General features: G+C 41.4%; 1 protein-coding gene across 6 annotated transcripts in view; it reads left to right on the top strand.

Annotated features, from left to right (window-relative positions):
* Positions 1-27,386, top strand: part of LOC122562796 (oxysterol-binding protein 2-like) — a 343,122-nt gene that overhangs the window by 306,692 nt on the left and 9,044 nt on the right. For all 6 annotated transcript variants that reach the window (XM_088000163.1, XM_088000162.1, XM_043715996.2 and 3 more), the window contains 5 exons: positions 6,830-7,075; positions 16,696-16,816; positions 18,914-19,017; positions 23,591-23,686; positions 25,715-25,899. In XM_088000163.1, the coding sequence (XP_087856289.1) occupies positions 6,830-7,075; positions 16,696-16,816; positions 18,914-19,017; positions 23,591-23,686; positions 25,715-25,899 (752 nt within the window). The remainder of the gene's footprint in view (positions 1-6,829; positions 7,076-16,695; positions 16,817-18,913; positions 19,018-23,590; positions 23,687-25,714; positions 25,900-27,386) is intronic.

The raw sequence follows: 27,386 nt of genomic DNA, 5'->3' as shown, positions 1-27,386 counted from the left end.
TAATTTTAAATTCCATGAGCTGCTGTGGTGGGATTTGAACCCATATCTACAAAGCACCAGCCTGGGCTTCTAGATTATTGTCAAGTGACATTACCACAATGCCACCATCTCCCCTGTGACAGTACAGCATTGGGGATGACAGATTAACGTAACAATCAAGAGGATCAATGCTGTCAATGTGTTCACACGCTGTTAAGTCAACTCTGAAGCAGATTTAAACATTACAAGCAGGATCATAATGTCTTTGAGGAAAGCCACCTCCCATCCAGAGAGATTCTAACATCCCCCTCGTGTAGCATCTTCTAATTCTTTAATTAATCGAAGATGGGACTCCACTATGGTATTTGGAAATGCAGTGTTACAGGGTTGGGGTGCGTCTGTGCGCAGTGCTTTTCAGTGGATCAGTGTGGTCTCAATGGGCTGATTAGCCTGCTTCCACACTGTAGGGATTCTATGATTTATGATATCTACATAGACAATGGCACAGAGGTTTCCTTTTACTTAACTCTTGTGACACAATGATACTGTCCCTACCTCTGGCCCAAATGATCTGCGTTTAAGTCCCACCTACCCCAGCGGTGTGTTACAGCATGTCCAAACAGGTTGATTAAAGTAACTACATTGCTGTCAAAATTTCAGGTGCTATGTTCTGTGGGCTGTTGTGGTACAGTAGTAGTGTCCTTTACCCTGGGATAGAAAGCCTGGGTCCAAGTACCACCTGCTCTAGAATGGTGCCATAAATATAATCTGAACAGATTCCTTCCTATGGAAAGGAGCTGAGTTCTTCCCCAATGGGATATGGTTTCCGGCCAGGGAAAGAGTGGATGTAGGTTTGCTCGCTGAGCTGGAAGGTTAATTTTCAGATGTTTCGTCACCATACTAGGGAACATATTAAGCGAGCCTCCGGGTGAAGGCTTTGTCCGTACGCCCACTGAAGATGTTATCTAGTCGGGTGACAAAACGTCTGAAAATGAACCTTCCAGCTCAGCGAGCAAGCCTACCTCCAGAACCTCGACCTGAGCTACAAATCTTCGCAAAATCGCTAACAGGGAAAGAGTTCAGAGAGAAAGGTAGAAACTGGCATTTGTTTAAACTATAGATTTGCAATGGACCCTTGTAAATCTCAAAGGGATGCCTATTTTAACATATGGATATTGTTTATTCTTAAAACATTTGGGAGGATGGCAATGTGGTGGGTAAAGGGCAGGAGAGATTAAATGACAAAAGAAGAGGTAGTGATTGGTAAAGGGGAGTGGGGTAAATAAAGAAACAAAAGATTTGCATTGAATGGCAGCATGATGAACCGCGGCTAGCTGTAAGTAAGGAAGAGAACATCACAAAGGTATAACCAAACCAGTGGGTTTTTTTCATTGATATAGGTATCCTAGTATTTATTTATTCTTCGTTAAGGAAAGGTCTGCGATTGAAATATACCTTTTTATATCAGTGAGCAATAAATGGTCAGTCTGTTTATATGCAGTGGATTTTTGACCAAGCCTAAAGTCTGTGTGGAAAGTGCAGATGAAGGCTGTGCAAGAAGGCTTTGGTCCAGTCAGTTCTTTTATAACATGATGGTTGCATTCATGTGCAACCCCACGTTATAGAAAAATCATGCTTGAGAAACAGCGCTTAGTGTTGGTGATGTAATCGCTTTACAGACAACTCTTATTAAAAGTTGTGCTTTTTGAACAGCATCCCCAATTCGTCAATCGCATTAAAGTGAATTTGCGTTGACAGGACCCACATTATAGTAGAACGACCTCTGTAAGTAACAGTCAGTGTGAGGCTGCCTTACAGTAAGAGTGGACTGGACTGTGAGAATGCACGTGTCTGCATGAAGGATATTGTGAGGCGATGAGATGGTGGCAGATTAATCCTGTTTTACCCGTTGCAAACAAAAACAAAATAGAGGTCAAAATTGTTGAATGCAGCATTTGAGTCCAGAAGATTGTTAAATGCTAGATTGAAGGACAAGGTGCTGTTCCACAGTTTGGGTTCAGTGTCATTGGAACATTCCGGGAGGTCAGAGTGGGAAAACTATAAGGATAGGATCAGATCTGTTTCTCTTCCCACTTGCCAGCATTTTCAGTTATTTAGTTTACATTTACCATCTCACTGTGTTGGGGAGAGATGTCAAAGAGCAGTTTTGAGTTCTGTTTTCAGAAGTACAATCCATCTTTATTTGAGCTCTTTACCACATGTGCGGGGGAGGCCAGAGACTGCTCCAAATCTGGCTTTCACATAGGGTCCAGTCACCCTCTTAATTCTAGCCCAGCTTGAGAGAGATCAGTGATGATCAAATAAAGAGTGATTATACTTTTGAACACAGAACATGAGACTGTTCTTTAACATCTTTCCCCAACACACAGTGCGATGGTAAATGTAACAGTATAAACCAAAAACAGAAAATGCTTGCAATACTCAGCAGATCAAGTGGCAAGAGAAACACTTTTGTTTCTCTTTCCAGTTCTCCCAACCTGATCTCCGACACTGTTCCAATAACACTGAATCCAAAATAAGGAACATCACTTTGACCTTCCACTTTGATTATCTTTAACATTTTTCTAAGTCACCATGTTCACTTCTGTCCTCTACTCCTTGTTTTTTGTGTGTTAGTACATATTTCTTTCTTTAGGTTCAGTGTTGACCTCATCTCTTATTTATGGAAACCCATTTTTGGCTCATTTGGTCTTATGAATAGATCTCAGGAGAAATAAGCAATGTCTCCTTTAAATATTACCCACCATTGTTGTATCCCTTTGATAAAACATTTCTCATATTGCACTCAATTCTCTCCATTTTCTCTGTTTCATAATTGTTTTTTTCCTGTCAATTATTTTGCCTCTTTTATCACCTATTTCTCTTAACCAGTACGGTGAACTTTATTAGATCATGATTGCCATTTCCTAGAAGCTAACCCACAGTTGCTTCTCCTTGTACAAGAGGTCTATTGCTTCGAATCTGAAGTGTGGTGCTGGAAAAGCAGGTCAGGCAGCATCCAAGGAGCAGGAGAGTCGACGTTTCTGGCATAAGCTCCTCATCCGAAATAAGGCATGTGGGCCGAGGGGAGGCTGAGAGATAAATGGGAGGGGGGGGGGGGGGGGTGGGGCTGTGGGAAGCTAACTGAGAATGCAAAAGGTAGATGAAGGTGATAGAGGAGGGTGGAGCAGATAGATGGGAAAGACAATGGACAGGTCAAGAGGGCGGTGCTGAGTTGGAGGCTTGGGACTGTGATAATGTTGGGGGAGGGGAAATGAGGAAACTGTTGAAATCCACATTCTTCCCCTAAGGAAGAACACCTCATTCCGCCTTGGGACCCTGCAACCACTCTGGATTAATGTGGATTTCAACAGGTTCCTCATTTTCCTCTCCCCAATTTATCTCTCAGCACCCAAGCCCACAAGCCTCATTCTTGATGAAGGGTCTTATGCTCTTCGAATGCTGTCTGACCTACTGTGCTTTTCCAGCACCACATTCTCAACTCTGATCTCCAGCATCTGCAGTCCTCACTTTCTGCTACTGCTCAGAATGCTTGGCTGACAGACACAAAACTGAGTAAATATATGTGAAACTAGATCATTGAAATTTCAATGTGTACATGTTGAACTTACAACGTTTAGTGGTCTTTAAATATCAGATGGCTATCTGGCTTGAAACCATTGTCAGAGGACTTGATCAGTCTAATCCAATGTATTACCAATCTGCCTTATTATCATCAACTTTTCTTTAAAAATTAAATAGAACACTAGCAGTAATAAAAAGAAAATTGACACTTTGAGATGACCCACAAACCTCCGGTCTATCTCTCAGTATGGTACTGAAGATGGGAAGTAATTTAATTAACAGTCTCTTGTGGCAGAAATAGTAGTTATTTGAAGATTATCTGTTTAATTGTGGGGAGAAGATTCTGTTTAATTGTGGGGAGAAGGGGTTTAAAAAAAGGATTAATCCGACACGATTCCACTATCTCACACCGACCATTATTTATACCAGTGTCTTCCTCCACAACCTTCATCTGCACTTTCACAGCACACTTGGCCGAGAATCCATCTGACTGACCATGCTCCTGTTGTATTAAAAAAAAATTTTGGATCACAGACTTCTTTAATGGACAAGAAATAATACGGGGATACCAATATCAATTTTTTAAAAAATTGTTTTTGATTAATGCCAGCACAGAAACCCAATCTGCCTTTTAAAAACAGGCATGAAGCTGTGAAAGCACCAATCAGGTAAAATGCAAAATGTAGAGACTGCATCCAACTTGCTGATTTCATTTTGAGTTTGACCTGTCGTCACTACCTTTTTCTGTCCTAATCCTTGAGCTGCATTGTGGAATAACCTTATAATGTTCTCAGCTATTAAGGTCAAAGGCATCAAATAGCACCACCTGCTGTTTTCACAAAGAAAGGGGCTGTAGAGCGCAGAGAGAATGGACGGTGACCAAAGGCAAATTAAAACGAAAGTAATGAGCTAAATTGAATTGAAATGAAGTATAAGGAGTTCCAAGCACACGAATTTCTGATTAGGTTTAGTAATAGAAAAGTTGAGCACATGATCTACGTGCAGTTCTGAAGGTGCACCACATTGCTGCAGATGCCTTACTTTATGGATGAGATATTAACAAAGAATAAAGAAAATTTACAGCCTAGGAACAGGCCCTTTGGCCCTCCAAGCCTGAGCCGATCCAAATCCATCGTCTCAATCTATTGCCCAATTCCTAAGCATCTGTATCCCTCTGCTCCCCACCTACTCGTGCATCTGTCCAGACACATCTTAAATGAATCTACCATGCCTGCCTCTACTACCTCTGCTGGCAACGTGTTCCAGGCACCTACCTTCCTCTGTGTAAAGTACTTGCCACGTGTATCCCCCATATTAAACCACCTCTTTCATTTGAATGTAATTATGGTAATTGGGTGTATGGCACTATTCGAAAAGAGGTGAGTTACCTTTGATGTCCTGGTCACCATTTATCACACAAGTGATAGCAATAAAACAAATTACCACTTTGCTTTTGATGGGATCTTTGTGTGCACAAATTAGCTGGTATGTTTCCTTCTTTACAACATTACTCCTTTGGGGAAAATACTTCCATCGACTGTGGAGCTCTTTGGAAGATCTTGAAAGGTACTATATAAATCCAGGATTTTCTTTAAAATTATCATATCTACCTCAACACTTCAAACCTTCAGCAAATTTCTAGATTCTAGGACAATAAACCTACTTCTAATTCAAGGTTTAAAACAGGCTGCATACAGTTAAGGGAAGAAATTGACCTGTCACTAATTGTGGATGGTACTTTTGCTCAACTCAAATAATATAAAATAGTTGCAGTAATGAGAATAATGCTTACAATTTGAGTAATGCTTGTTCATACCAAACTCATACCATCACATGGAATACCATTCAGTGGCAGTGTTCCTGCCTCTGAGCCAGGAGACCTATGTTCAAGTCCTAGCTACTCCAAAGATGTATACTTGCATCTCTGAGCAGGTTGATTAGAAAAACCTTATCATGGATTCAATCACTCAGAATTTTCCAAGGTTTATCAAGAAAATTCTGAAGTAATTTCTAATCCCTTCAGAACTCATTTCATAGCAGTGAGAAATGGTCTAGAATTTTATTAAACCAGAGTAAATATGTGAATGTCTAAATGGACAGTCTGCTGTAATTGAGCAGTAAGTGGTCTTGTGTGAAAGCTGATCAGCCATATCGAAACGGGGATCCTCTGACTGAAACAAGAGTGAAACAAGGATGACACTGTAACCAGGGGACACTCACCATTGATTTTATCTAACTTAACATCCTTAATTCTTTGTTGTTAAGGGAAGATAGCCCTGGGGGGAGTAAGTATCATAAATATCAAAAACTTTGGTGTCTCTGCTAATGGCTTTAGGATTTCCGAGATGCATGGTAAACATATTGCCCAGTGCAGGTCTGAGGAAGGTCCAGTTCTTATCTGATGCCAATCACAGCCAGCGGATAACTGGTGACCTCAGTTGTCAGGGCAGAGGAAATAATCAGCCACGTTCCTCTCTTCAATATTCAGTAACTTATACTGAAAAGTTCATTTCTGTGGACAAATTGAATCTATTATTTTGATCCTTTGTGGCTGAATAACCACTCAGTTGGTACCTGTATCACCTGTGGGTAAGGACCTGTGGGGTTCAGTCCCATTCCTGATATAGGCTGATTCCTGGAGCAGTGCTTGAGAGTTGCTGCATTCTCAGGTGCTATTCTTTGGGATAGGCATTCACTCAAGTTTCATATCTTCTAAGGTATAACAATAGACTAGTGTCAGTGTGGAGCTGAACATTTTGTGTCAAGCTTCCCCTTTTCAGTACACAAGGACCTTCTTCAGGGCCAGCGCAACTGTGATATCTTATGTTAGAGGAATAGATATCCTAGATTGATGTGGGGTCTTAGCCAAGAATTTCTGTAACGGTCATTTTGATCTGCCATAATGCAGTCAGGAAATCAATAGAATCCTAGCAGAATTTGTGTAAACAGGACGTTTCTCCTGTATTATGTTGCAATTACAGCTGGTGATTGGGAGGACCCTTGAAGAAATTCACTATCTTTCATTTGCATGGTGCTGTTGGTGAGACCCTATAACTGATGAGGTGTGATGATGTGAGTGATTAATATGTCTGTATTATAATTCCATTGTCTGCTATCTTAACTGATGTGCAAAGGCATTTTATTTGAAAAGGGTCAATATCTCCATTTAACAAGAGAGAGAGTAATAAATGCACAAAGCAAAGGCACCTTCTAAAAGTTGAAATAACTATTAATTTTATTGAACTTGTGTTCTCATTGATTCCAGGTTAACTTCAATGAGCCTTTATCAATGCTTCAGAGACTAACTGAAGACTTGGAGTATCACGAATTATTAGACAAGGCAGCTAGATGTGAAAATCCTGCAGAGCAGATGTGCTATGTGGCTGCATTCTCTGTGTCTTCCTATTCAACAACTACACATCGCACGGCCAAGCCTTTTAATCCTCTGCTTGGGGAGACGTTTGAGCTGGACCGGCTAGAAGAGAGCGGCTTCCGCTCACTGTGTGAGCAGGTAAGGGGTTTCCTGAGGGCTGTTACTCACTGGCTTAATTGCTGAGCCTTGTGTAGACAATGTGTCATAGTTACAGACAATCGAATTAATCAGTGTTTGTGTGATGACAGGTTTCCACACAGGCTTAATTCCAAATTTCTCAAATCATAGAATCCCCACAGTATGGAAGCAGGTGACTTAGCCTATCCACACAAAGATCACCCCATGCAGATCTATCCCTGTAACCCCTGTATTTCCCATGGCCAGTACAACCAGCCTGCATATCCTTGGACACTGAGCAATTTAGCATGGTCAATCCACCTAACCTGCATATCTTTGGACTGTGGGAGGAAACTGGAGGAAACCCACATAGACAGGGGGAGAACGTGCAAACTCCACACACAGTCCAAGGATGGAATTGAACCTGGGCCCCTCGTGCTATGAGGCAGCAGTGCCAACCACTGATCCACCGTGTCACCCCATTTGTTTGAAAGACATTAGGGGTCCGGAGGATCAGTGTGCCACCTGGCTTAGTGCTAAACCATGTGGTTCAGGGAGGTGCCAGATTCAATCTTTTGACCTGGTTAAAATAGGTGTTTCTAGAGAAAGCAACAACAAACTCCATCTAGTTCATCTTCTACCATCCTGGAATAAACGCATGGTTGCAGTCAGAGACTGGGCCAGCAACATTAATAGCCCTGGGTTCAGGAACAAAGATCAACCGTTATTCCTTATCAATCCAGTAACAACTTGCTGAAATGTTGTCAGTGTGAAGGCATTGGGTTGGCTCTGACTCTCTCTTTCACTCAAACTCCTAAGCAATGTATGATAGGGAGATAGAAACTGAGGAAAGAAACAAAACCAAATGAATGGTATCCAAAGAGGTTTTCTTTTGCTTGGTTTCCTCCACTATTTGGTCACCATCATTCCTGATCCTGATCCCAGACTTTAGTAAGCGGCTGCCTAAAACCAGCGCGAACCAAAGTATGACTTTAACTGCCTTCTCTAGTGGTTTTACTAAATACCTTTGTTCCTAACCTTAAACTCCACTCTGCTTCTGTGCCATTATTCCAGTGGGCTTCCATGAAGACTAAGGGTCACATTCCACCATGTAGGGCCTAACCACCTGTGGTCTCTTCTCAAGTGTATAATTAAAAAGAGGAACGATAATCAAGCGGCCAAAGTCAGGGTCACAAGGAGAAAGTGAGGACCGCAGATGCTGGAGATCAGAGTCTAGAGTGTGGTGCTGGAAAAGCACAGCAGGTCAGGCAGCATCCGAGGAGCAGGAGAATTGACGTTTCAGGTATAAGCCTTTCATTAGGAATGAGGCGTGTGGGCTGGAGAGGGGGTGGGTGGGGGGGAGCTGAGAGATAAAGTGGGACGGGGGTGAGGCTGGGGAGAAAGTAGCTGAGAATGCAGTTGGTAGATGAAGGGGGAGAGGGTGATAGGTCAGAGAGGAGGGTGGAGCGGATAGGTGGGAAAGACAATGGACCGGTCAAGAAGGCGATGCCGAGTTGGAGGCTTGGGACCGGGATAAGGAACAGGCTGGGATAGAGGCTGAAAGAAGTAGCAGAATTAGGTGCAGCCCTTTCCTGTTTCCTAATGAAGATGTAACTCTACAATTCCGAAGCATCTGTCACAGGTTCTGATTAGCCATTCGGTTGTAAATTCAACTTTACAGACTATCCTTTGGTAAAGCCCAGACTAAAGAAAGAGATTAAAGACCAACTCATTTTACACATCTGCAGAATTCCTGGAAGAAATTAGTCCTAAATGGATCCATTACTAGATTAAATGCATTGTTTAAAGAGCTTCGGACAGAATCAAGAAATACATGAATGTAGAGCATAGAAACAGAACACTTGGCCCTAACATGTTTTATGCTTATGTTCCATATGAGCCTTTTCCCAGCCTACATCATTAATTATATAATGACATCCTTCTATTGCCATCTCTGACATGTACTTATCTGTATTCCTATTGAATAAACCTATACATGCTCCCAAAATATTTCGTGGTAGCAAATAATCACGTTTTCATCATTTTCTGTGTGAAGATGTTACTCCTGAATTTCTTCTTGGGTTTTTGGGATTCCCAAGGGGCAGCTGTCCAGGGTCCTCTGTCTCTCCCGTTGTCCAACAGTTGGTAGATTGATACAAGCTGTGTGCATGAAGTGTGGGAACTGCAGAAAGACTGAGTAAACTGACCACTGAACCATGATCTAGAGAGCCATTCAAGTGAGAAAAGGAAATAGAAATGTAATCATGGTAAGGAATAGTATAATTAGGGAGATAGCTACTGGTTTAGGCAGCCTTGAATATGGGTCCTGAAGGATGCATTGTCTGCTGAGTGCCAGAGTTAAGGACGTTTGCTTGAAGGTTGAAGGGCAACTTAAAGTGGGAGGAGAAAGATCCAGTTGTTGTCTACATTAGTACCAATGACATTGATGGAACTAGAAAAGAGGTTCTGCTGAAAGATTTTGAACCATTTGGAACTAAGTTAGAAAGCAGAACCTCTAAAGTAATATTATTTGAGCCATGGGCTAAGTGGCTCAGGGTAAACAGCCATGGACCTTAAATATTGGGTTGAACAATTGCTGTGGGAGGAATAGGTTTCAGTTCATTGGTTACTAGCACCAGTACTGGGAATGAAGGGAACTGTCCCTTTGGGACACCCTTCCCTTGTCTTGTCAAACAGAATGCCTAGGGCTGTAGAGAAGGCTTTAAATTAACTGACAATTCTGGAGTGGGGCAGTATATGCGCTTACAAAGCAAAAAGATATGGCAGCATTACAGGGCAATTCTTTTGATGATGATGCCCAAAGTGGAACAGGAAGGGACAAGGGACAAACATTTAAAAAGTAGTAAAAAGTCAAAATTAGTAACTCATAAATACACATGGTGTACAAAAGAAAATTAATCAATGGTACGAATAGACTTTAATGGATATGATCTTATAGCCAATACTGAGATGAGGTTATGAGGAGATCAAAGCTGGGAGCTAAATATTCAAAGGTATGCAACTTTTCAAAATGTTGGGTAAAAAGGAAGTGTTGTAGTGTATCTTTGTTAATATAGGTTGGAAAAAGTGCGATAGTAATTAATTATCTAGGATTGGATTATATAGAATCCATATGGTTTAGAGGTGAGAAATAAAAAGATGAAGAAGGTGCTGATGACGAAGTTTAAAGGCCACCTAACAATAGTTATACTGTTTCAGAGAATAAATTGGGAGATAATGAGGGCATGTAGAAATGGCAATACTTTAATCATCATGTAAACTGGGAAAATCAATTGGCCAAATTAGCCATGAGGAAGAATTCACACACTGTATTTGGGACAGTTTGCTGAAATAGTTTTGTTGTATCCAACAAGGGGTCAGCTATTTTGGATCTGGCAATCTGTAATCAGGCAGCTTTTACAAATGTTCTCAGAGCATGAGATTTCCGAGGGACTAGTGACCATAATATTGTAGAACTTGGCCTTCAGTTTGAGAGTGAGAAAGTTGGTTTGGAAACATCTCGGCTAAACCTAAAAGGCTGAGTTGGCTGGAACAAACTGAGGAAGAAATTTAGCAGAAAAGTAGATTGAAGAACAATGGAAGACATTTAACAAAATATTTTATGATTTTACAAATATATCCCAGTGAGAAAGAAGGAAACTAGGAAGGGGATAAACCAACTAGTTAACTGGGAAAGTTAAGGATAATATCAAAATGAAAAAGAATATGGCAAACATTAATGGTAAACCAAAGGATTGGGAAAGCTTAAAAAGGTAACGAAAGATGGCCAAATAAAATAAAGTGGGAGGATGTTAACTTTGAGGGCAAACCAGCAAGTGATATAAAATCAAACAGGTAGAGCTTCTTTAAATATGTACTATAGGAAGGGAGACCCCAAAGTAAAAACAGGCTTCAAAAAGAACAATGCTGGGGAAATAGTAATGGGAAACCAAGAAAGGCAGAGGAGTCAAGTTGGTACTTTGCATCAATCTCTATGTTAGAGGATATTAATAACATCCCAAAAATACTAAATAATCAATGGCTAAAGTGGGTGGTGGGGGGAGCAAGGAAATAAACACAATAACTATTGACAAAGTACTAGGAAAACTAATGGGATTAAATACATCCCCTGGACCTAATAGGCTGCATCATAAAATTATGAATGAAGTAGCTACAGAGATAATGCACTGATAGTAATCTTCCAAGTTCTTGCAGTTTGGGAAAAATGCTGGAAGGTTGGAAAACTGCCAATGTAATAGTTTCCTTAGTCAAAAAAGGAGACAAAAGACAGGTAACTGTGGACAAGTTGGCTTAACATCCATCCTGGGAAAATGTTAGAGTCTGTTATAAAGGATGTAACAGGGGAACATTTTGGAATACATAAAATCAAGATCAGCATGGCTTCATGAAAGGGAGAGCATGTCTAACAAATTCTTTGTCATATATTTGGATATCTAAAAGGCATTTAATAAGGTGCCAGACAAAAGGCAACTTGGTGGCATAAAGGCACGTTGTGTCTGGGACAGTGTAATATCATAGATAGAGAATTGGCTAACTAACAGAAAACAAAGATTGTCGAGGAGTTTTCAGGATGGTCACCTGTTCCTGATGGAGTGCCACAGGGATCAATGCTGGGCTACAGTTATTTACAATAATATTTTAATAACTTGTAAGAGAAAAGTGAATCTACTATTGCAACGTCTGGAGATGAAGCAGAAATAAGTGGGAAGGTAAGTGTTAAGGAGGACAGGAGGAGTCTACAGGTTAAGTGAGTAGTTAAACACTTGACAGAATACAAATGTAAAATTATGTGCTTTGGAGGTAGAAAAGATGAATATTATTGAATGGGAAGAGATTGCAGAAAGCTACAGTACAGAGAGATTTAGATGTCCTTGAGCATAAATCACAAAAAGCTAGCATGCAGGTTCAGCAGGTAATTGGGACTGTTGAGCTTATTTCTAATTCTTGTTCCTAATTTCAAAGGGAATGGAGCATAAAGATAGAGAGATCTTGCTAAAGTTGTACTAGCCACTAGTCAGACCACAGATGGAAATTAGAAGAGTGCATGGAGGTCTTATTGAAACATGTAAGATTCTTAGTGGCCTTGACAGGGTAGATGTTGTTTTCCTTTGTGGGAGAATCTAGGATTAGAGGGCATAATCTTTGACATAATCATATAAGACAGACGAGGATTTCTTTTTCTAGTAAGCGTAATGAATTAATGGAATTGTTTTACCATAGAAGATTGTCAAGGCTGAGTCATTAAGTATATTCTAGGTTGAGACAGACAGATTTTTGAGTCAGGTGAGGGTTATGAGGATAAGGCAGGAAAGTAGAGTTGCAGACCATCCAATCAGCCATGATCCTATTGAATGAATTAGCCTCAATGAGCTGAATAACCTACTGATCTGCTCCTAAATCTCATGGTCCTGTTTATGATTCCTGGTTTTGGTAAACTGGGCCCTTTCCTTCTACCTCAATATTTCCCACAATCACAATTATGGATCTCCCTGCTTTCTTCAGTCTTCCCTTCCTTTTATAATCTGCAAACAATTAGAATGCAAAACATGATATCACTAAACTACAACATCTCACCTCTTTAACTATGAATTTGTCTCTTCACCTGAGTTTCATGAACTTATTACAATGGTTCAGTTACTAAAATGTTGCCAACCATTCAGAGATATGTATACCAGGATTTGGCACTCCAGAGGAACATTTCACTGTGAGAGTGACATGTTATGAACTAGGCCAGACCACTCTTAAGCAGGCAAGCCTAGACCTAACTTTGCAATTTGTTTCAGTAAGTGCACAGTGAAAATTACCCGGAGTAAGATAACTAGGTTGACTACTAGATTTTAAAACAGACAAAGAAAATTTATTCACAAAAATACACCATGAAACACAAAGACCAGAATAAAGAAACCCTACAGAACTCAACCTATCCAGCTAGACTTAATTATGCTGTTCCCAACAGTCCCAAAACCAAACTCCCTTTAAAAACCAATATAAATGGAACACATGCGCACAGTTTGAAGTTGAAGTCAGAAAGAGAGAGAGAGAGAGAGAGTGAGTTTCCACACAGTTCCCTGTTGAACTTTCTAGTTCAAGACTAAACTAAAACTGCTTGGCTTGGCTCAGCTCAGCTCAGCTCAGCTAGCTAGAGAGCTGACCACTCCCCTTTCTTTATACAGGTCACCTTTAAAGCATGACCACTTTGGCCTGAAGTCTCATCTGTTTACATATAAACAAAAGGCCTCTCAAAATTCTTTTAATCTTTGTACCAAACCAGACTGATGGGAGTCCGGCCCAGTTTATTGCCCCACTGAAAGATATCCTTGAGCCAAGGAATAGCTTTTAGAAAAAACAGAGACTAGCTTTGTGACAGACACTATCTCCGATATTAAATTGAGGCACTGCTTACCTATTCCATTAGGCCAGGTGGAAAACAGGAATCCATGACATAATTTGAAAAAGTCCAGAAAGTTGTCCTACTGTCCTGATAAATATTCCTTCAACAGTCTAAGTCGCCAAAAATCTCATCTATCTCATTGCTTTGAATGGGTCTTTGGACTGTGTAAAATGCCTGCCATATTTATCTGCAATAACAGTTGACTATTTCAGTGGAAGTCACTCGACGATGTATCTGAGAGATGTGTTTAGATATTGACTAATTTCAGTATTGTTTAAAACAATCTTGATTATAAGTCAGTCCTGTGATTCTAAATACAGATTTTTAAAAGTAGTGCTTTCAATATCGACAGTACAGTCCGATACATACCTGAGAGAAGGAGATGGATCATCTTGAAATAATTGGACACATTTTTGTGTAACTTCTATTTGAAAATGTTGTGATCAAACATTTTAAGGGCAGTTACTATCCAGGATATGAGAGAGCTCCTATATTTCAAGCACAGTCTCACACCTAGCATTCCCAAACCAGTTCTAACTTGTTCGTGTGCCAAAAAAATCTTCTATTCAGTCTTGTCTTTAGAAAACCATCACCATTTCAGATAACCCCACACAAGCTGTGTTATATCTTGGACTAATTTTGTGGGGCCAGTCCTCTCTTGCAAGGTGTTGCACTGGGCCTGCCCACATGTGTTTCATGTGAGATCCATATGGTCAGTAGACAGAAGAGAAATTCATCAGTAATTTCTGCTGCAACTCAACTGCGACTTGAGGGAAGAGGACAGTAACTCAGCCACTGCTGCAATTGGTAGGAGACTTGAGGTTACATTTTTCAAACACTGACAAAGGGATGACCAATAAATCCACCTCAGTTTTCCCATCAGTTACTAAATGATCAAAATAATGGGACTGTTTTCAAATCGTTAATTGACCTAGTTATTACATAGATCTACGGGGCTAAATAGGCTGTTAACCTCTGAGTATTAAGAAACTGGTAATGTATATTCCCTACTGCATCATTTCACTGAAAGTTGCAATCAGAATCTTCATATCTATAAATAAGATCCTATTGAAAAGCATATAATTACTGTCCCCAATGAGTACAGCTAATGAATATACATCTTTGAGTACTCCGTGTTCATGCACAAATTAGAATGTATTTTCTCATTTAGGTTATTTTGGATTAGTAAATTTCAAAATACATAGGCATCTTCTTCATCTTAATTTAACCAACATATCTTTCTCATTAAATGGGGTAAGTTCCTTCTAGTTTTATCAAAGAATGTACTCCCCAGCTTGTGAGTATCATAAACATATCTTCTATTTCTATCCTATCAAGTTACAGTTAACTCTTCCATTCCTTTTGTAGTCCATCAATTAAATTTTTGTAGCTCTATATATCCATTCCTCCAATTCCAGTTTATCACTCTTTTATTCCAACTCCAATCCTCAGTGTGTCCCTCCCTCCATCTCAAATCATTTGACCCCAGTTGCTCATTGTTTCTTTTCTTGCAATCCCCAAGTGCTGCTTCTTCCAATATGCCTCTTTCTGCCTATCCCTCCATCTCCTGCCCTTTCTGCATTTGTATCTCCACCTCTCTTTCTCTCGCTCGCTCTTTCCATTGCCATCTATTGCTCGCTCGCTCTCTTTCCATTTCCAATGCATTGAGTTTTTTCTATCGCTAGTGCTTCACTGTTTCTTCCTGAGATTCCCTGCTGTCCTGTACTATTGCATTCAATGCAGCTGGTTTTAGGGCGCAGTTCTCTCGGGTTGATGTATCACAAGCCACTTGCATGCATTCAGTGAGGCCGTAAACTTTACTGACAAAGCAATAAGTGAAAACATAGCACTATCTAAAATCTCCAGAAAAAGGGCATCTGCTAAGATTGGAGTTAAACAAAAGCACGAAGGAGTTTTACTATGTCCCATCTCATCCCCTGCCTTTAGGAATGTTCGATTGTGAGCCTTGGTATAAAATGGAAGGATTTTCATTCGTCAGCATGACATGGAGTTAGATAAATGAGAGGTTTTACATTTTGGTAAGGCAAATAAGGGCAAAACTTATACCCATAATAGTAAGGTTCTAGAAAGTGTTGTCGAATAAAGAGACCTTGGGGTGCAGGTTCATTGTTCCTTGAAAGTAGAGTCACAGGTGGACAGGGTAGTGAAGAAAGCTTTAGTACACTTGCCTCTATTGGTAAGAGCATTGAGTATAGGGAGTTGAGAGGTCATGTTGCGGCTATACATGACATTGGTTAGGCCACTTTTGCATTCAATTCTGGTCTCCATGCTATAGGAAAGATGTTGTGAAACTTGAAAGGGTTGAGAAAAGATTTACAAGTATTTTGCCAGGGTTGAAGGGTTTGAGCTATAGGGAGAGCCTGAAAGGCTTGGGCTACTTTCCATGGACCGTCAGAAGCTGAGGAGTGACCATAGAAGTTTATAAAATCATGATGGGATGGATAGAAGTTTATAAAATCATGATGTGATGGATAGGATGAAAAGCCAAGGTCTTTTCCCCAGAGTAAGGGAGTCCAAAATAGAGGGAATAGGTTTAAGGTGAGAGGGTTAAGATTTAAAAGGAACTTAAGGGACAACTTTTTCACGCAGAGGTTCGTGCCTGTATAAAATGAGCTGCCAAGGAGGTAATGGAGGCTGGTACAATTACAGCATTTAAAAGTCATCTGGTTACATACATGAACAGGAAGAGTTTAGAGGGAGATAGGCCAAATGCTGGCAATGGGACTAAATTAGTTTCGGATATCTGGTCAGTCTGGACAAGTTGGACCAAAGGGTTTGTTTCTGTGCTTTATAGCTCTGTGACTCTGTTACCGTATCTCTCACATCAAAGGTATTGCTTGTCAAAATCCTGCTGGTCTTAAAATCAACAGGGATCCTTTTATAAACTAACTCACTGGACAGGAATTCCAAAGGGACAGGGTGGAACATAGTTTTACTTCCTGCCCAACACTACACGTCACTGAGTTCAATGGAAATTAAAACAGGCTAGAGTGGAACTCCAGCATTGTATCGAGCTCACCAGATTCCCAAAGGGTCCAATAGGTTTAATTTGCCCCATAGTTTTCAGTGCTGTAGCTGTTTCCTGCTTCTCTATCTCTGCAGGTCAAGTACTCTATGTTAAGATGGTGTAACTCTGAACAACCTGCTTACAATACTGTCGCATCTGTTCCTGACCTGACCTAGGTGTATGTGTGTCTCCTGTTTGCAGGTGAGCCACCATCCCCCTGCTGCTGCCCACCATGTTTATTCGAAATACGGCTGGACTCTATGGCAGGAAATCACCATTGCGAGCAAATTCCGTGGGAAGTACCTCTCCATCATGCCTCTAGGTAAGGGTCTCACCAACGCAGTCTATTATATTCCTCCAAGCAGGAAGAGTGAGATTACTGAGGGGCACTGTTTGCATTAAAAGAATTGTCTCCCTCGCAGAAGCACATCTCAAGGTTTTATTAGACTTAATGAGAGGTCTCTGTTTGTCGATGAAATTTTCTTAGTTATAGCTCTTCTGCTAGGGAGTGAATATGATTAAGGATCAGCATTCCTGTTATATTGGGCTGTGCTTGGCAAATTCTCATGAAATGGTAACCGTTGTATTTTGTTTCTATCAAGAAGGAGATTTTCAGTGCTCTTTGTCCATGTGAGACCCTGCTGGGGAAAGCTATTCTCTTAGAATAAGAAGGACTTGGTTTAAAAGGCTTGTCACAAAATTACCAAAAAGCCTTCCAAACACTAGCCATCTGCCACTGAGTTCAGTGTGGGCAGCAGATTGCTAATCATGATTAGCAGTCAGGACAAAGGTCTGAGTATCAAACCATTGCCCCCTCTCACTTGAGAGTTTGCTGTCTGCAGAAAAGCTCCTCTTCCATTTGTCCCACACTTTTGCCTGCAGCCCCAGAAAATTAAAACTTGTCTTTTTGTTTCCTCTAATCCTGATCATTCAGGTTTCTGAAATACTTTCAATGCAAAACAATTATTTAGTGCCACTCCAACTTGCCACCCTCCCAGTCTGGCAAGCTGTATTTTTTAAATTACCTAGAGTGTGGAAACAGGCCCGTCGGCCCAACAAGTCCACACCGACCTGCCGAAGAGAAACCCACTCCCCTATATTTACCCCTGACTAATCCACCTAACACTCCGGGCAATTTAGCACATCCAATTCACCTGACCTGCACATCATTGGACAGTGGGAGGAAACCGGAGCACCCGGACGAAACCCACGCAGACACTGGGAGAATGTGCAAACTCCGCACAGTCAGTTGCCTGAGGTGGGAATCAAACCCAGGTCCCTGGCGCTGTGAGGCAGCAGTGCTAACCACTGTGTCACCGTGCCGCCCCTTTGAGCCACCGTGCCGCCCTATGTCCTGGAAAATAAAAATTGCATGATTGCTTTGTCAACAATCCTTTTTTCATAGTAATATGTGGGATGCAGATCGTCCTGTGGAGTGGAGAGTTTCTCTGGATATCTCTCGCTTGTCTCCTGGATATTCTAATCATTCCCAGGGTATCTCCTATTCACCCAAGCACTCTTCAATCCTTTTACTGGTTGAAAATTGACTAGCTTGCAAAAAATCACATTCTTTTATTTGTACTGTGGTCTGAAAATGAGAAAAATGGACCCTGCTTTAAAAGAGGAGAACGTACAATGTGTTGTTTGCAACTTGAAAATAAACAAGTGAAGTTAGCTGTTGTATTAGGCCCTCATTGGAATTTACACCAAAAATCATTCCTGCCTGCCTCCACCCTGCACAAAAGCATTCATTAATGAATTTTGAGAAGATTTGTAGCTCAGGTTGAGTTCTGGATGTAAGTTTGCTCGCTGAGCTGGAAGGCTTGTTTTCAGATGTTTCATCACCACACTGGGTAACCATACTAGTATGGTCACAAAACGGCTGCAAACGAACCTTCCAGCTCAGCGAGCAAACTTGCGGTCAGCATTTGTTAATGTTTAACAAAACCAGGAAATGCTGAAAGCATTCAGCGGATCAAATCACATCTGTGAAAATGGAAAGTTGAGCTAACAGTGCAGGGTAATTAGCTGTCAGAAGTTTGTATTCTGTAATTTTAGTGTTATTCTAATTGTCTTGCTGCATCTGGATTAATACATCTCAACATGGTTTTTCATTTGAAACCTGTTTTATATCCACTCTACCTCATTTCTCAGTCAAACACAATTTCACTCTTGCAAAATGTCAAATAACACCTTGGGACTGTTCTGTGACTAGTGTCCGATCATCCTCACTGATGTTTAAGCAAGTAGGCTAGCTGCATTGTCAGGGAGCCAGACCTCGTTCCTGTCTGAACACTTGACTGAGGCTCTCCGCCATCAGTTCTGGTACAATGGAGGTTAGAATGTATGAATTATCCTCAAATGAAAGGAGACCTGTTTCCTGTCTGTAATGATTCCAGCTACCTCTTGTTGTCTACAGGTGCTATCCACTTACAGTTCAACTCTGGGGGTCACCACTATATGTGGAGGAAGGTCACTTCCACAGTGCACAACATCATCGTGGGCAAACTATGGATTGACCAGGTCAGATTGAGCAGCGTAAAACACTTTTAAACTCTCTTATGGCTCAGAACAGAAATTGATTTCATTGAGTTAAATGTGAGGAAGTTGAAGTAACTACAGAAAGGGTCATTGGACTAAGTAGTGGGTCATCATCAAACTTCCTCAGTATGCATCCATTAATGAAGCATGGAAATGGGAAAAGGCAGGAGAAATCGCTCCTTTGGAGGTAGAAAAGCAATGTTGTGGTAATGGTACAGATGAGTAATCCAGAGAGCCAGGCCTTTGTCCCGAAGGCAAGAGACCAAAGGGGGGAATTTAACTTCAATTAATTCATAAATCTCAAATGAAAGGTAGACTTGTTAATGATCAAGAAATTACCAGCCCTCAGCATGTTGTCTGTCACTATCACTGCTAAATCGAGTGGACTCGGATAATAAGTATAGTGGACCATCCCCAGCAGTAGAGTTATAGCTGTGATGATGCTGTCACTTCAAAATGGTTATATTGTCTTTGGTTTTTCTCAAGGCACATCGTAAAGGCAGAGATGCTAAAATGTCTACTTTACTGGCAAGAAGTGGCCAGTTCTCCCAGTTCAGGTTTTTTCCTAGTTTGGTTTAGTTGTAACAGTGAGAAGCTGCTGGTTTAACTGTAGCAGAGAAACTGTTGCAGTCCAGAGAAATGTTTCAAGCTTCAGCAGATGATTCTTGACTAACTTTTCTCTCTGCAATCTCTCCTGCCTGTACGAACCTGTGTTTGATTTTACCTATTGCCAAGGAGTATGTTATGGGAATTGGAACAGCTCCTTAAGTGCATTGCTGTGCCGGCTCAGTTAAGTTTTCCAATAGTTGTTATTCTAAATTCAGTTTTCTTTTGTTCGTGTTTCAACTGTAGTGTTTAAATAAATTTATATTTTGTTTAAAGCTGAGTGGTTTGACCAGTTGCATCACACCTGGAATATCCACATCTGCCTTTAAAATAAGAAAACGTTAGGGGGTAGACTACCTTCTTAAAATATTTTGAGGGGTCTGGTCTGGTCCATAACAGTAGCCGACTACCATCTGTATCCTAAAGGTCCAACATACCCTTCACTCTATCATTACCATCAAGCTTGGCTCAACAAAGCGTGCAGGAAGGCATGCTCAGAGCAGCATCAAATACACCCAGATCAACCTGGATAAGATACAGCACAGGATTACACGCACTCTAAACAGCCAAAGCAGAATGCAAAACCAAGAGATTTCACAACCAAAAGTTGTATTAAAATTCTGCCATCCTGAATTGAACAATTAGCCCAAGTAGAAGGTTCAGTGATGGGGCAGCTTTGCACATGAGTGCAAAAGACAAGGCTAAAGAATTTGTGAACTTTTACAGCCAGAAATGCTAAATGGATCATCTATCTGGCCTTGTTCCCGAGATCCCCAACATCACATTTGCCAGTTAAACCAATTCGAACCACTGGACATGTTATCGCAAAATGGCTGAAACCATTAGATGCTGTAAAGACTATGGACTCTGACAACATTACCTGGCCCTTGGGTGGTACTTTGTACAACATTGCGCAACTTAACAGCCTGAGTCTGTATGTTGTCTTTCTGTATATTGACGAGCTGTGTCAGTATCGGAGGAGTGGCAAATTTTGTTGAACACTGCCACAATGTTTGAGAATGTTTTCCACCTGAAAAACAAGGGCAGCAAACAAACACCATCTTGTTTTGGAACTGTCTTACAGTTCAAGATTTGACAGGGTGGATGCTGAAAAGATGTCGCCCCTTGTGGGAGAGACTAGAACGAGAGGGCCTCCCACTTAAGAGGAGAATTTGCAAGGGATATTTTTCTCTAAAAGTTGAGTGTCTTTGGAATTCTGCTACAGAGAATGGTAGTGAGGTTATTGAACACTTTACAGCAGAGGTAAATTGACTTCCTGATTAGTCCAGAGTTATTGGGGTAGGTTGGAATGTAGAGTTGAACCACAATTAGATCAGCCATGATCTCATTGAATAGAATAGCAGAGTAGGCTAGTTGGGAAAATGACCTATTTCTCCTAATTCACTTGTTTATACATGCCTTCACTGTTGTTGGGTCAAATTCAGAGACTCGCTCACAAACAGCACTGTGGCTATACCTACACTAGTTCAAAAAGGTGGCTTTTTCGAGGACAATCATGAATGGGGACTTCAGGCTAACCTTGTCAACGATGCTCTCATCCTGACAGCAAACTTCTAAAAAGGTAGCCATGCATGCAGTTGTCGTCATTCTCATGGGGAATGGATTGGGCCAACTCCATGTGACTGGGACTTAGAAGGTTAACTTACAAGGACACGTTACATAAACTTGGATTGTAGCCCTTGAGTATAGAAGATTGAGGATGGTCTGATTAAGGTATACAATGTATGGCAAGGATTTTATGGCCACAGAGACTAGTTCCTCTGCTGGGGAAATCAGGAAAGAGAGATTCAGCTAGGCCGATCAAGAAGAACATCACAGTGTAGCAGACCTTTAAAATTCATCGAACTATGCATTCAAAACTGAGATTGAAGCGATTTTGTTCAGTAGGAGATGAAGGGATGCAGAGCTAAGGTGGATGAATGAAGTGCAAATCATGGCTTAATTGAATGATGGCACAGATCTAGGGGAGTGAATAGTCTACTGCTGTTCCTATCTTCCATGCATAACTTGCAACATACACCTATTGTGAAAAGATCGCAAACCAGGCTAATACATCATGTCCCAAATGCTGTATGTGCAGCATGTACACCTAAGTAAGGTGCAGTGTCTATTCTGGGCCAGGTAATCTCACGTGGAGAAATGACAGATGTTATAATTGGCCCCTGCATTCTCGGACTTTTGAGGCATGTAGTTGTTTCAATGTTGGGTGAGGACGAGCTTGGGTTTGGTTGAGATTTGCATCCCACTCCGAAGCAGAGCAATCTAGCAACAATTGCTGGCTTTGGGAAGCAGAGCTTGGAGAATAAGGGAAGAATTGAATGTACAAAACACACGCGTACATTGCTGGAGTGGTATTGCATTGGGACTGGTCTTGGGCAGAGTCTACATCTCAGTTAGGGGAGAAAGTGAGGTCTGCAGACGCTGGAGATCAAAGCTGAAACTTTATTGCTGGAACAGCACAGCAGGTCAGGCAGCATCTAGGGAACAGAAGATTCGACGTTTCGGGCACATGCCCTTCTTCAGGAATGAGCAGAGAGTGCAGGTCATTGGACTCATCCACCGCCAAACCACAACAACGCGACGGTCGGAGGAGGAGCGTCTTATCTTCCGACTGGGAACCCTCCAACCACAGGGGATGAACTTGGACTTCACCAGTTTCTTCATCCCCCCTCCCCCCACCTTGTCTCAGCCGAATCCCTCCAGCCCGGCACCGCCTTCCTGACCTGCAGTCTTCTTCTTGACCTCTCCGCCTCCACCCTACTCCGACCTATCACCCTCACCTTGACCTCTTTCCACCTATCACATTTCCAACGCCCCTCCTCCAAGTCCCTCCTCCCTACCTTTTATCTTCTCCTGCTGAACACTCTCTGCTCATTCCTGAAGAAGGGCATGTGCCCGAAACGTCGAATCTTCTGTTCCCTAGATGCTGCCTGACCTGCTGTGCTGTTCCAGCAATAAAGTTTCAGCCTACATCTCAGTTAGCACTGTGTTAATATTGTGTGGTCTTCATATGACTTCGAGGCCTGAGAAGAGATGGTATAAGCATTCCTTAGTAAACCAAAGCAATAACACCATTCCATGGTCAAAGTTGAAGAGGAGTTGTAATTCCAAACAGTTTTTCCTTTATTGGTTCTGGATTTCCCTCTGATTTCAGGATATAGGATGGCTGTGGAGGAAAGAGGAAACATCATGTCATGGTTCCCCAATTCATTACAAAATAATTATGAACAGTTTGAAGGAAGACTCAAAAAGCAGTTCACAAAACCAGCTCCAGTTACAATAATTAAGTAATTACCACTTTTTGCCAAGTCAAAACTGAAGTCGAACTGTGGTTTGGGCTCAAGTTTTCTATCATTTATTTCTGAACAAAGTGCTTTAAAAATTTTGATAATCAATGCCATTCCACATAAACATACATAGTGGTGGGAATTTGATGGTTTGTTCATTAAAATCCAAGTGTTATCCTAGAATAGAATAGAATAGAATAGAATAGAATATAATAGTAATTTATTTTCACTTGTATTTTTTACAAAAAATACAGTGAAAAGTCCCCAGACTCTGGCACCTGTATGAATAACAGAAATCAAATATGAAAAAAATTAAGACAAAGTTCATCTTTGCTCATGGGTTCCCAAACTCAAGGAAAAGACTGGGACTTCACTTTGTCATTTCCAGATAGACTCCTCAGCCACCCTACAGACAGCAGAAGTACAAACATGGGATTAGTCCAGTTTATAAAGTGAGGGCCTCTGTGCAGACTGAGCTAGTGCATATGTATCACTAATCATTAAAAATGCTTTTAGATAGCTTTTAGATAGCTCAGTATATCAGATCTAGTTCTCACTCAACTGTGGGACATCAATCAATTGCACTTATGGTTAAAAGGTTGTTACACATCTTGTGTATAACCATATTGTCTGTCCTTCAGTCAGGCGAGATCGAAATCATAAATAACGAGACGAAGGACAAGTGTCAACTCAAATTCAGTCCCTACAGCTACTTCTCGCGGGAATGTGCCAGAAAGGTGAGTGCCACCTCATAGTCTGCCTTGATACTTTATTGGGAAAAGCATTGGCTAAATGCCAGGAACTTTTTGTTTGATGTAACTGTTATATGAAAGTGGGTTTTTAAACTTTCCGCTGTTTGCAACTTTGTGCATGGATATTGAAATCCCTAAGTTAGTTAAGGATCTTCAAATAAAATTAAGAAACTGTGGATGCTGCAAGTCTGAAACAAACACACAGGATGCTGGAGAAACTCAGCAAGTCAGACAGGATTTGTGAGAGAGGAATAAATGCAATACAACACTACCTCAGAATGAAAGGGGTTGGAAAACTGCTTTTTATGATATATTCAGAGGGAAGGAGGAGCAAATGGAACAGTTTGTGAGGGGGCTCAGAGCCAAAGACAAGGGGTTGCTAATGTTGGCGAGGGGACCTGTTCCACTCCCTTCTCCTGAGCTGCAGAATTTCACCAGAAATTTGTTTTTATTTCATTAAGAACCTTGGTAATTGTCACCAGAAATGATGCATTACCATAAAAGGTGCATTATTGAAAGTTGTAGACTGCACCTTTCTCTATATACTCTTTGTCTAAGCCCATGATCCTACCATAGAGCTTGCTTAAAAACAGAGAAGATTCTCTCTCTACAAATTTAGCTTTCATTTCAACTGGATTTCTAAGATTCTAACCTTACCTTTTTTTTTAACCATTTACAGTTAAATTTAGCTGTCTCTTTCCCCCTCTGTTTGGAGACAGTTTGTTGCCTCCCGGAGAGAGCGTGGTGTTTTTAATGGGATATGGAGAAATTTTGGGAGATTGTCTTACTCAGTCTGTGGCTAAAGGCTGTTCAGAGAATCACATAGGCTGAATGGATTCCGTCGAGCTCTCATGTTGTACTGACCTTTTGAAAGAGCTATATAATTAGTCTCCATCTCCTCCTCTTCAGATCCTGCAATGTTTTCAAGCTTTTGTCCAAATTTCTTTTTGGTAATCTGCTTTCATCACCTGGTCTGTTCAATGTACAGTTTAGCAAAAAGAAGGGAATGGAGACTTATTTAAGTAACGTGGTAGTCTAAATTACATATATGTTTAATTGTTCCCTGAAAGGTAATATGATGGACCCAAATCATGGATCAGCTGCGTTCCACTTCGAGATATGCAGAGTGTAGCTAGTCTTGAATGGAAGATGCATTTGTGTACAGCTCAACTAAGCAAAAATCAGAAAAGCAAAAATCTACTCAAAATTGATAGCTTTCTAATCGTCAACTGACTTGGGCAGTGAGCTCATGGCCAATGATATAAAATTTGAGTCTCTGTTAAATAGGGTCCTGATGTTGCAGCTTAAGTTCTCCTGTTGGAGGCCCAAGAGGACAGTCGGTTGCCTCATTTCTCCACTAGCCCCTTTGTCTCTTGGGATTCTTCCACTTCACATGGAATTTCAGGGCCTGCACAGTAAACAAAGGCTGAATATAAAACTAAAAACAATTTGCAGCACACAAACTGGCCCCTCTGTATGACTGGGAAGGTCGATGTTTAAATCCTACATGAACCTCCTCCCACAAAAGGTCACCTGGTTTCACGATACCCTTCCATATCTTTCTCCTTCATTTGCTGATCTACGTTCTCCCTATAGGCATCTATTCTATTCACCTAAACAATGCTTGGCTCGGAGAGTGTTTGTTTGTGTTGAACTTTGATTGGGCTTAATGTGTTGAGTGGTATAGCACAGCCCAAGTTCGCAGATACCTACTGTGATGGTACACCGGGAACACTGAGCAAGCTGGTGTCCAAGGTGGCACAGAAGAAAAGTTGTTCATATGCTGTAGTTAGAACTGGGTGCAGATAGGATTTGGAAAAGTTTCACCCTGTGCAGTGACCCCTACCTCCTGTAAGCTTTCCTTCCATACTCAATTCAGTGGGAAATATGATGAAACACAATGATAGAAAGTGGAGGGATGGCTAGACTGATGCAATAAATGTCTCCTCTCTCTGAATTTGGGGAAGTTTGTAGTAATGTGATAAAAGGACGTTTGTCTCCTGGTGCAATTAGGTGACAGGTGTAGTGACAGACTCCGAAGGCAGAGCCACTTACATCTTGTCGGGGACATGGGATGAGAAGATGGAATTTGCAAAAGTCGTGGAGAGCAGTCAAGATGGGACCAGCTGCGAGGGCAAACAGAAAACAGTCTACCAGACCCTGCCGCCCAAAGTGCTGTGGAGGAAGTATGCACTTCCGTGAGTATCAGCTGCTGATTTTGCAAGCTCACTGTGCATTGTAGATCTGCCGAGTACACTGTGCTGCAGTCACAGGCTAACCACTAATGCATGACTGTGTCCTCTTTCCAAGAGCCATCAAAGGGCCTCCCTCATTCTTTTAGATTTTATGATGCAAGTCTACTCATGGATCCACATACACCGCCTGTACTAAACCGATTTATCAGTGGGAAGATTAATCCTTGCACTTGCTTGTAACACATTCTAACGTGACATTGCAGAACCTGTTTCCACCAAAAGGGATTAACCCCTTCACCCACTTCTTCCCAATTCTACTTGAGCACCAGAGAGTCTCTTCTCTACTGAGATATTAACCCTTTCGTAACCTTCCTTTCACTTACATAAAGGCGTGATGATTTTCTTTTAACTCTTGCATGGGATGAGGGTGTCATAGCCTGGGCCAACATTTATTGCCCATCCCTAGTTGCCCAAAAGACAGTTAAGAGTCAGTCACATTGCTGGGGGTCTGGAGTCACATGTAGGCCAGACCCCAGGAGAGGACAGCAGATTCCTCCCTGCTTAATCGCCATCATCTCAGTCAATGAGTCCGTCATGGTGCATTGTTATTGAACCATGCACAAAATGATCTTTTCAGAGACGTTTGCAGAATTATATGAAAGATCCAACAGGAGGAGGTGAAGCATTGTGAACCTTTTACCCTGTTGGAAATTCCTATAAGCTGTGTAGATCAGTATGGTGAATTTCTTGTACCTAATCATATATTTCAGACAATGTAACAGTCAGATTGCAGCATTTAACCTTTACTGAGAGAGTAACGTCATCCCAAATTGTTCTCCCAACCTTGATCACTCCATCTCCCGACGACTGCCCTCACACTCTCCAACCCCCAACCCATCTATTGTGAAACACTATTCTGAGGCCTGGGACCTCAAACTGCCTGATCATGCATGCATCTGGATGACGGTCCAGAGAAAATGAAACCGTGGATTATCAATGCACATGGGTGAGGTTGCCTACAGACCTCCAAGACTACATTCCACTCAACACTGAAACCACTTACTCCACTGTGGCTTGCCTCCATTTCCACCTAGTCCCGAGTGTCAGTGTAACTTTTGTAGACTATTGGTATATTTCTATTTCTCCAGTATCTTACTTTCCATTCCAACTTTCTACCCTTCATTATTTGGAACCCTGTTCAAAATTCAGCTGGATCTACCCTGATATCCACAAAATCCAGCTCAACCCTGTTTACAGTCTCCCTGTGCCTAACCGTGACTATCCCATCACTACATGGCAACCTTATTTCCACAGTGTCATCCAACCATTTACCCCTCCTGAAACCCTACTCTTTCCACTCTGTCCATCCTTCCCTTCACCATAGTAGTCAGCTGTTTGGCTCACATATCAGAATTCTCTCCCAAATCTCCTCATTGTGGCACCATCTGCAGCCAAACCTTTAATCACATCCCGTATCCCACACACATGCC

This window comes from Chiloscyllium plagiosum, unplaced genomic scaffold, assembly GCF_037043375.1.
Source record: "Chiloscyllium plagiosum isolate Xiang-an unplaced genomic scaffold, Cpla_swu_hap1 HiC_scaffold_24, whole genome shotgun sequence".
In the NCBI taxonomy this organism is placed as follows: domain Eukaryota; kingdom Metazoa; phylum Chordata; class Chondrichthyes; order Orectolobiformes; family Hemiscylliidae; genus Chiloscyllium; species Chiloscyllium plagiosum.
Note: the sequence above shows the minus strand (reverse complement) of the source record. Positions and strands in the feature narration are given on the sequence as shown.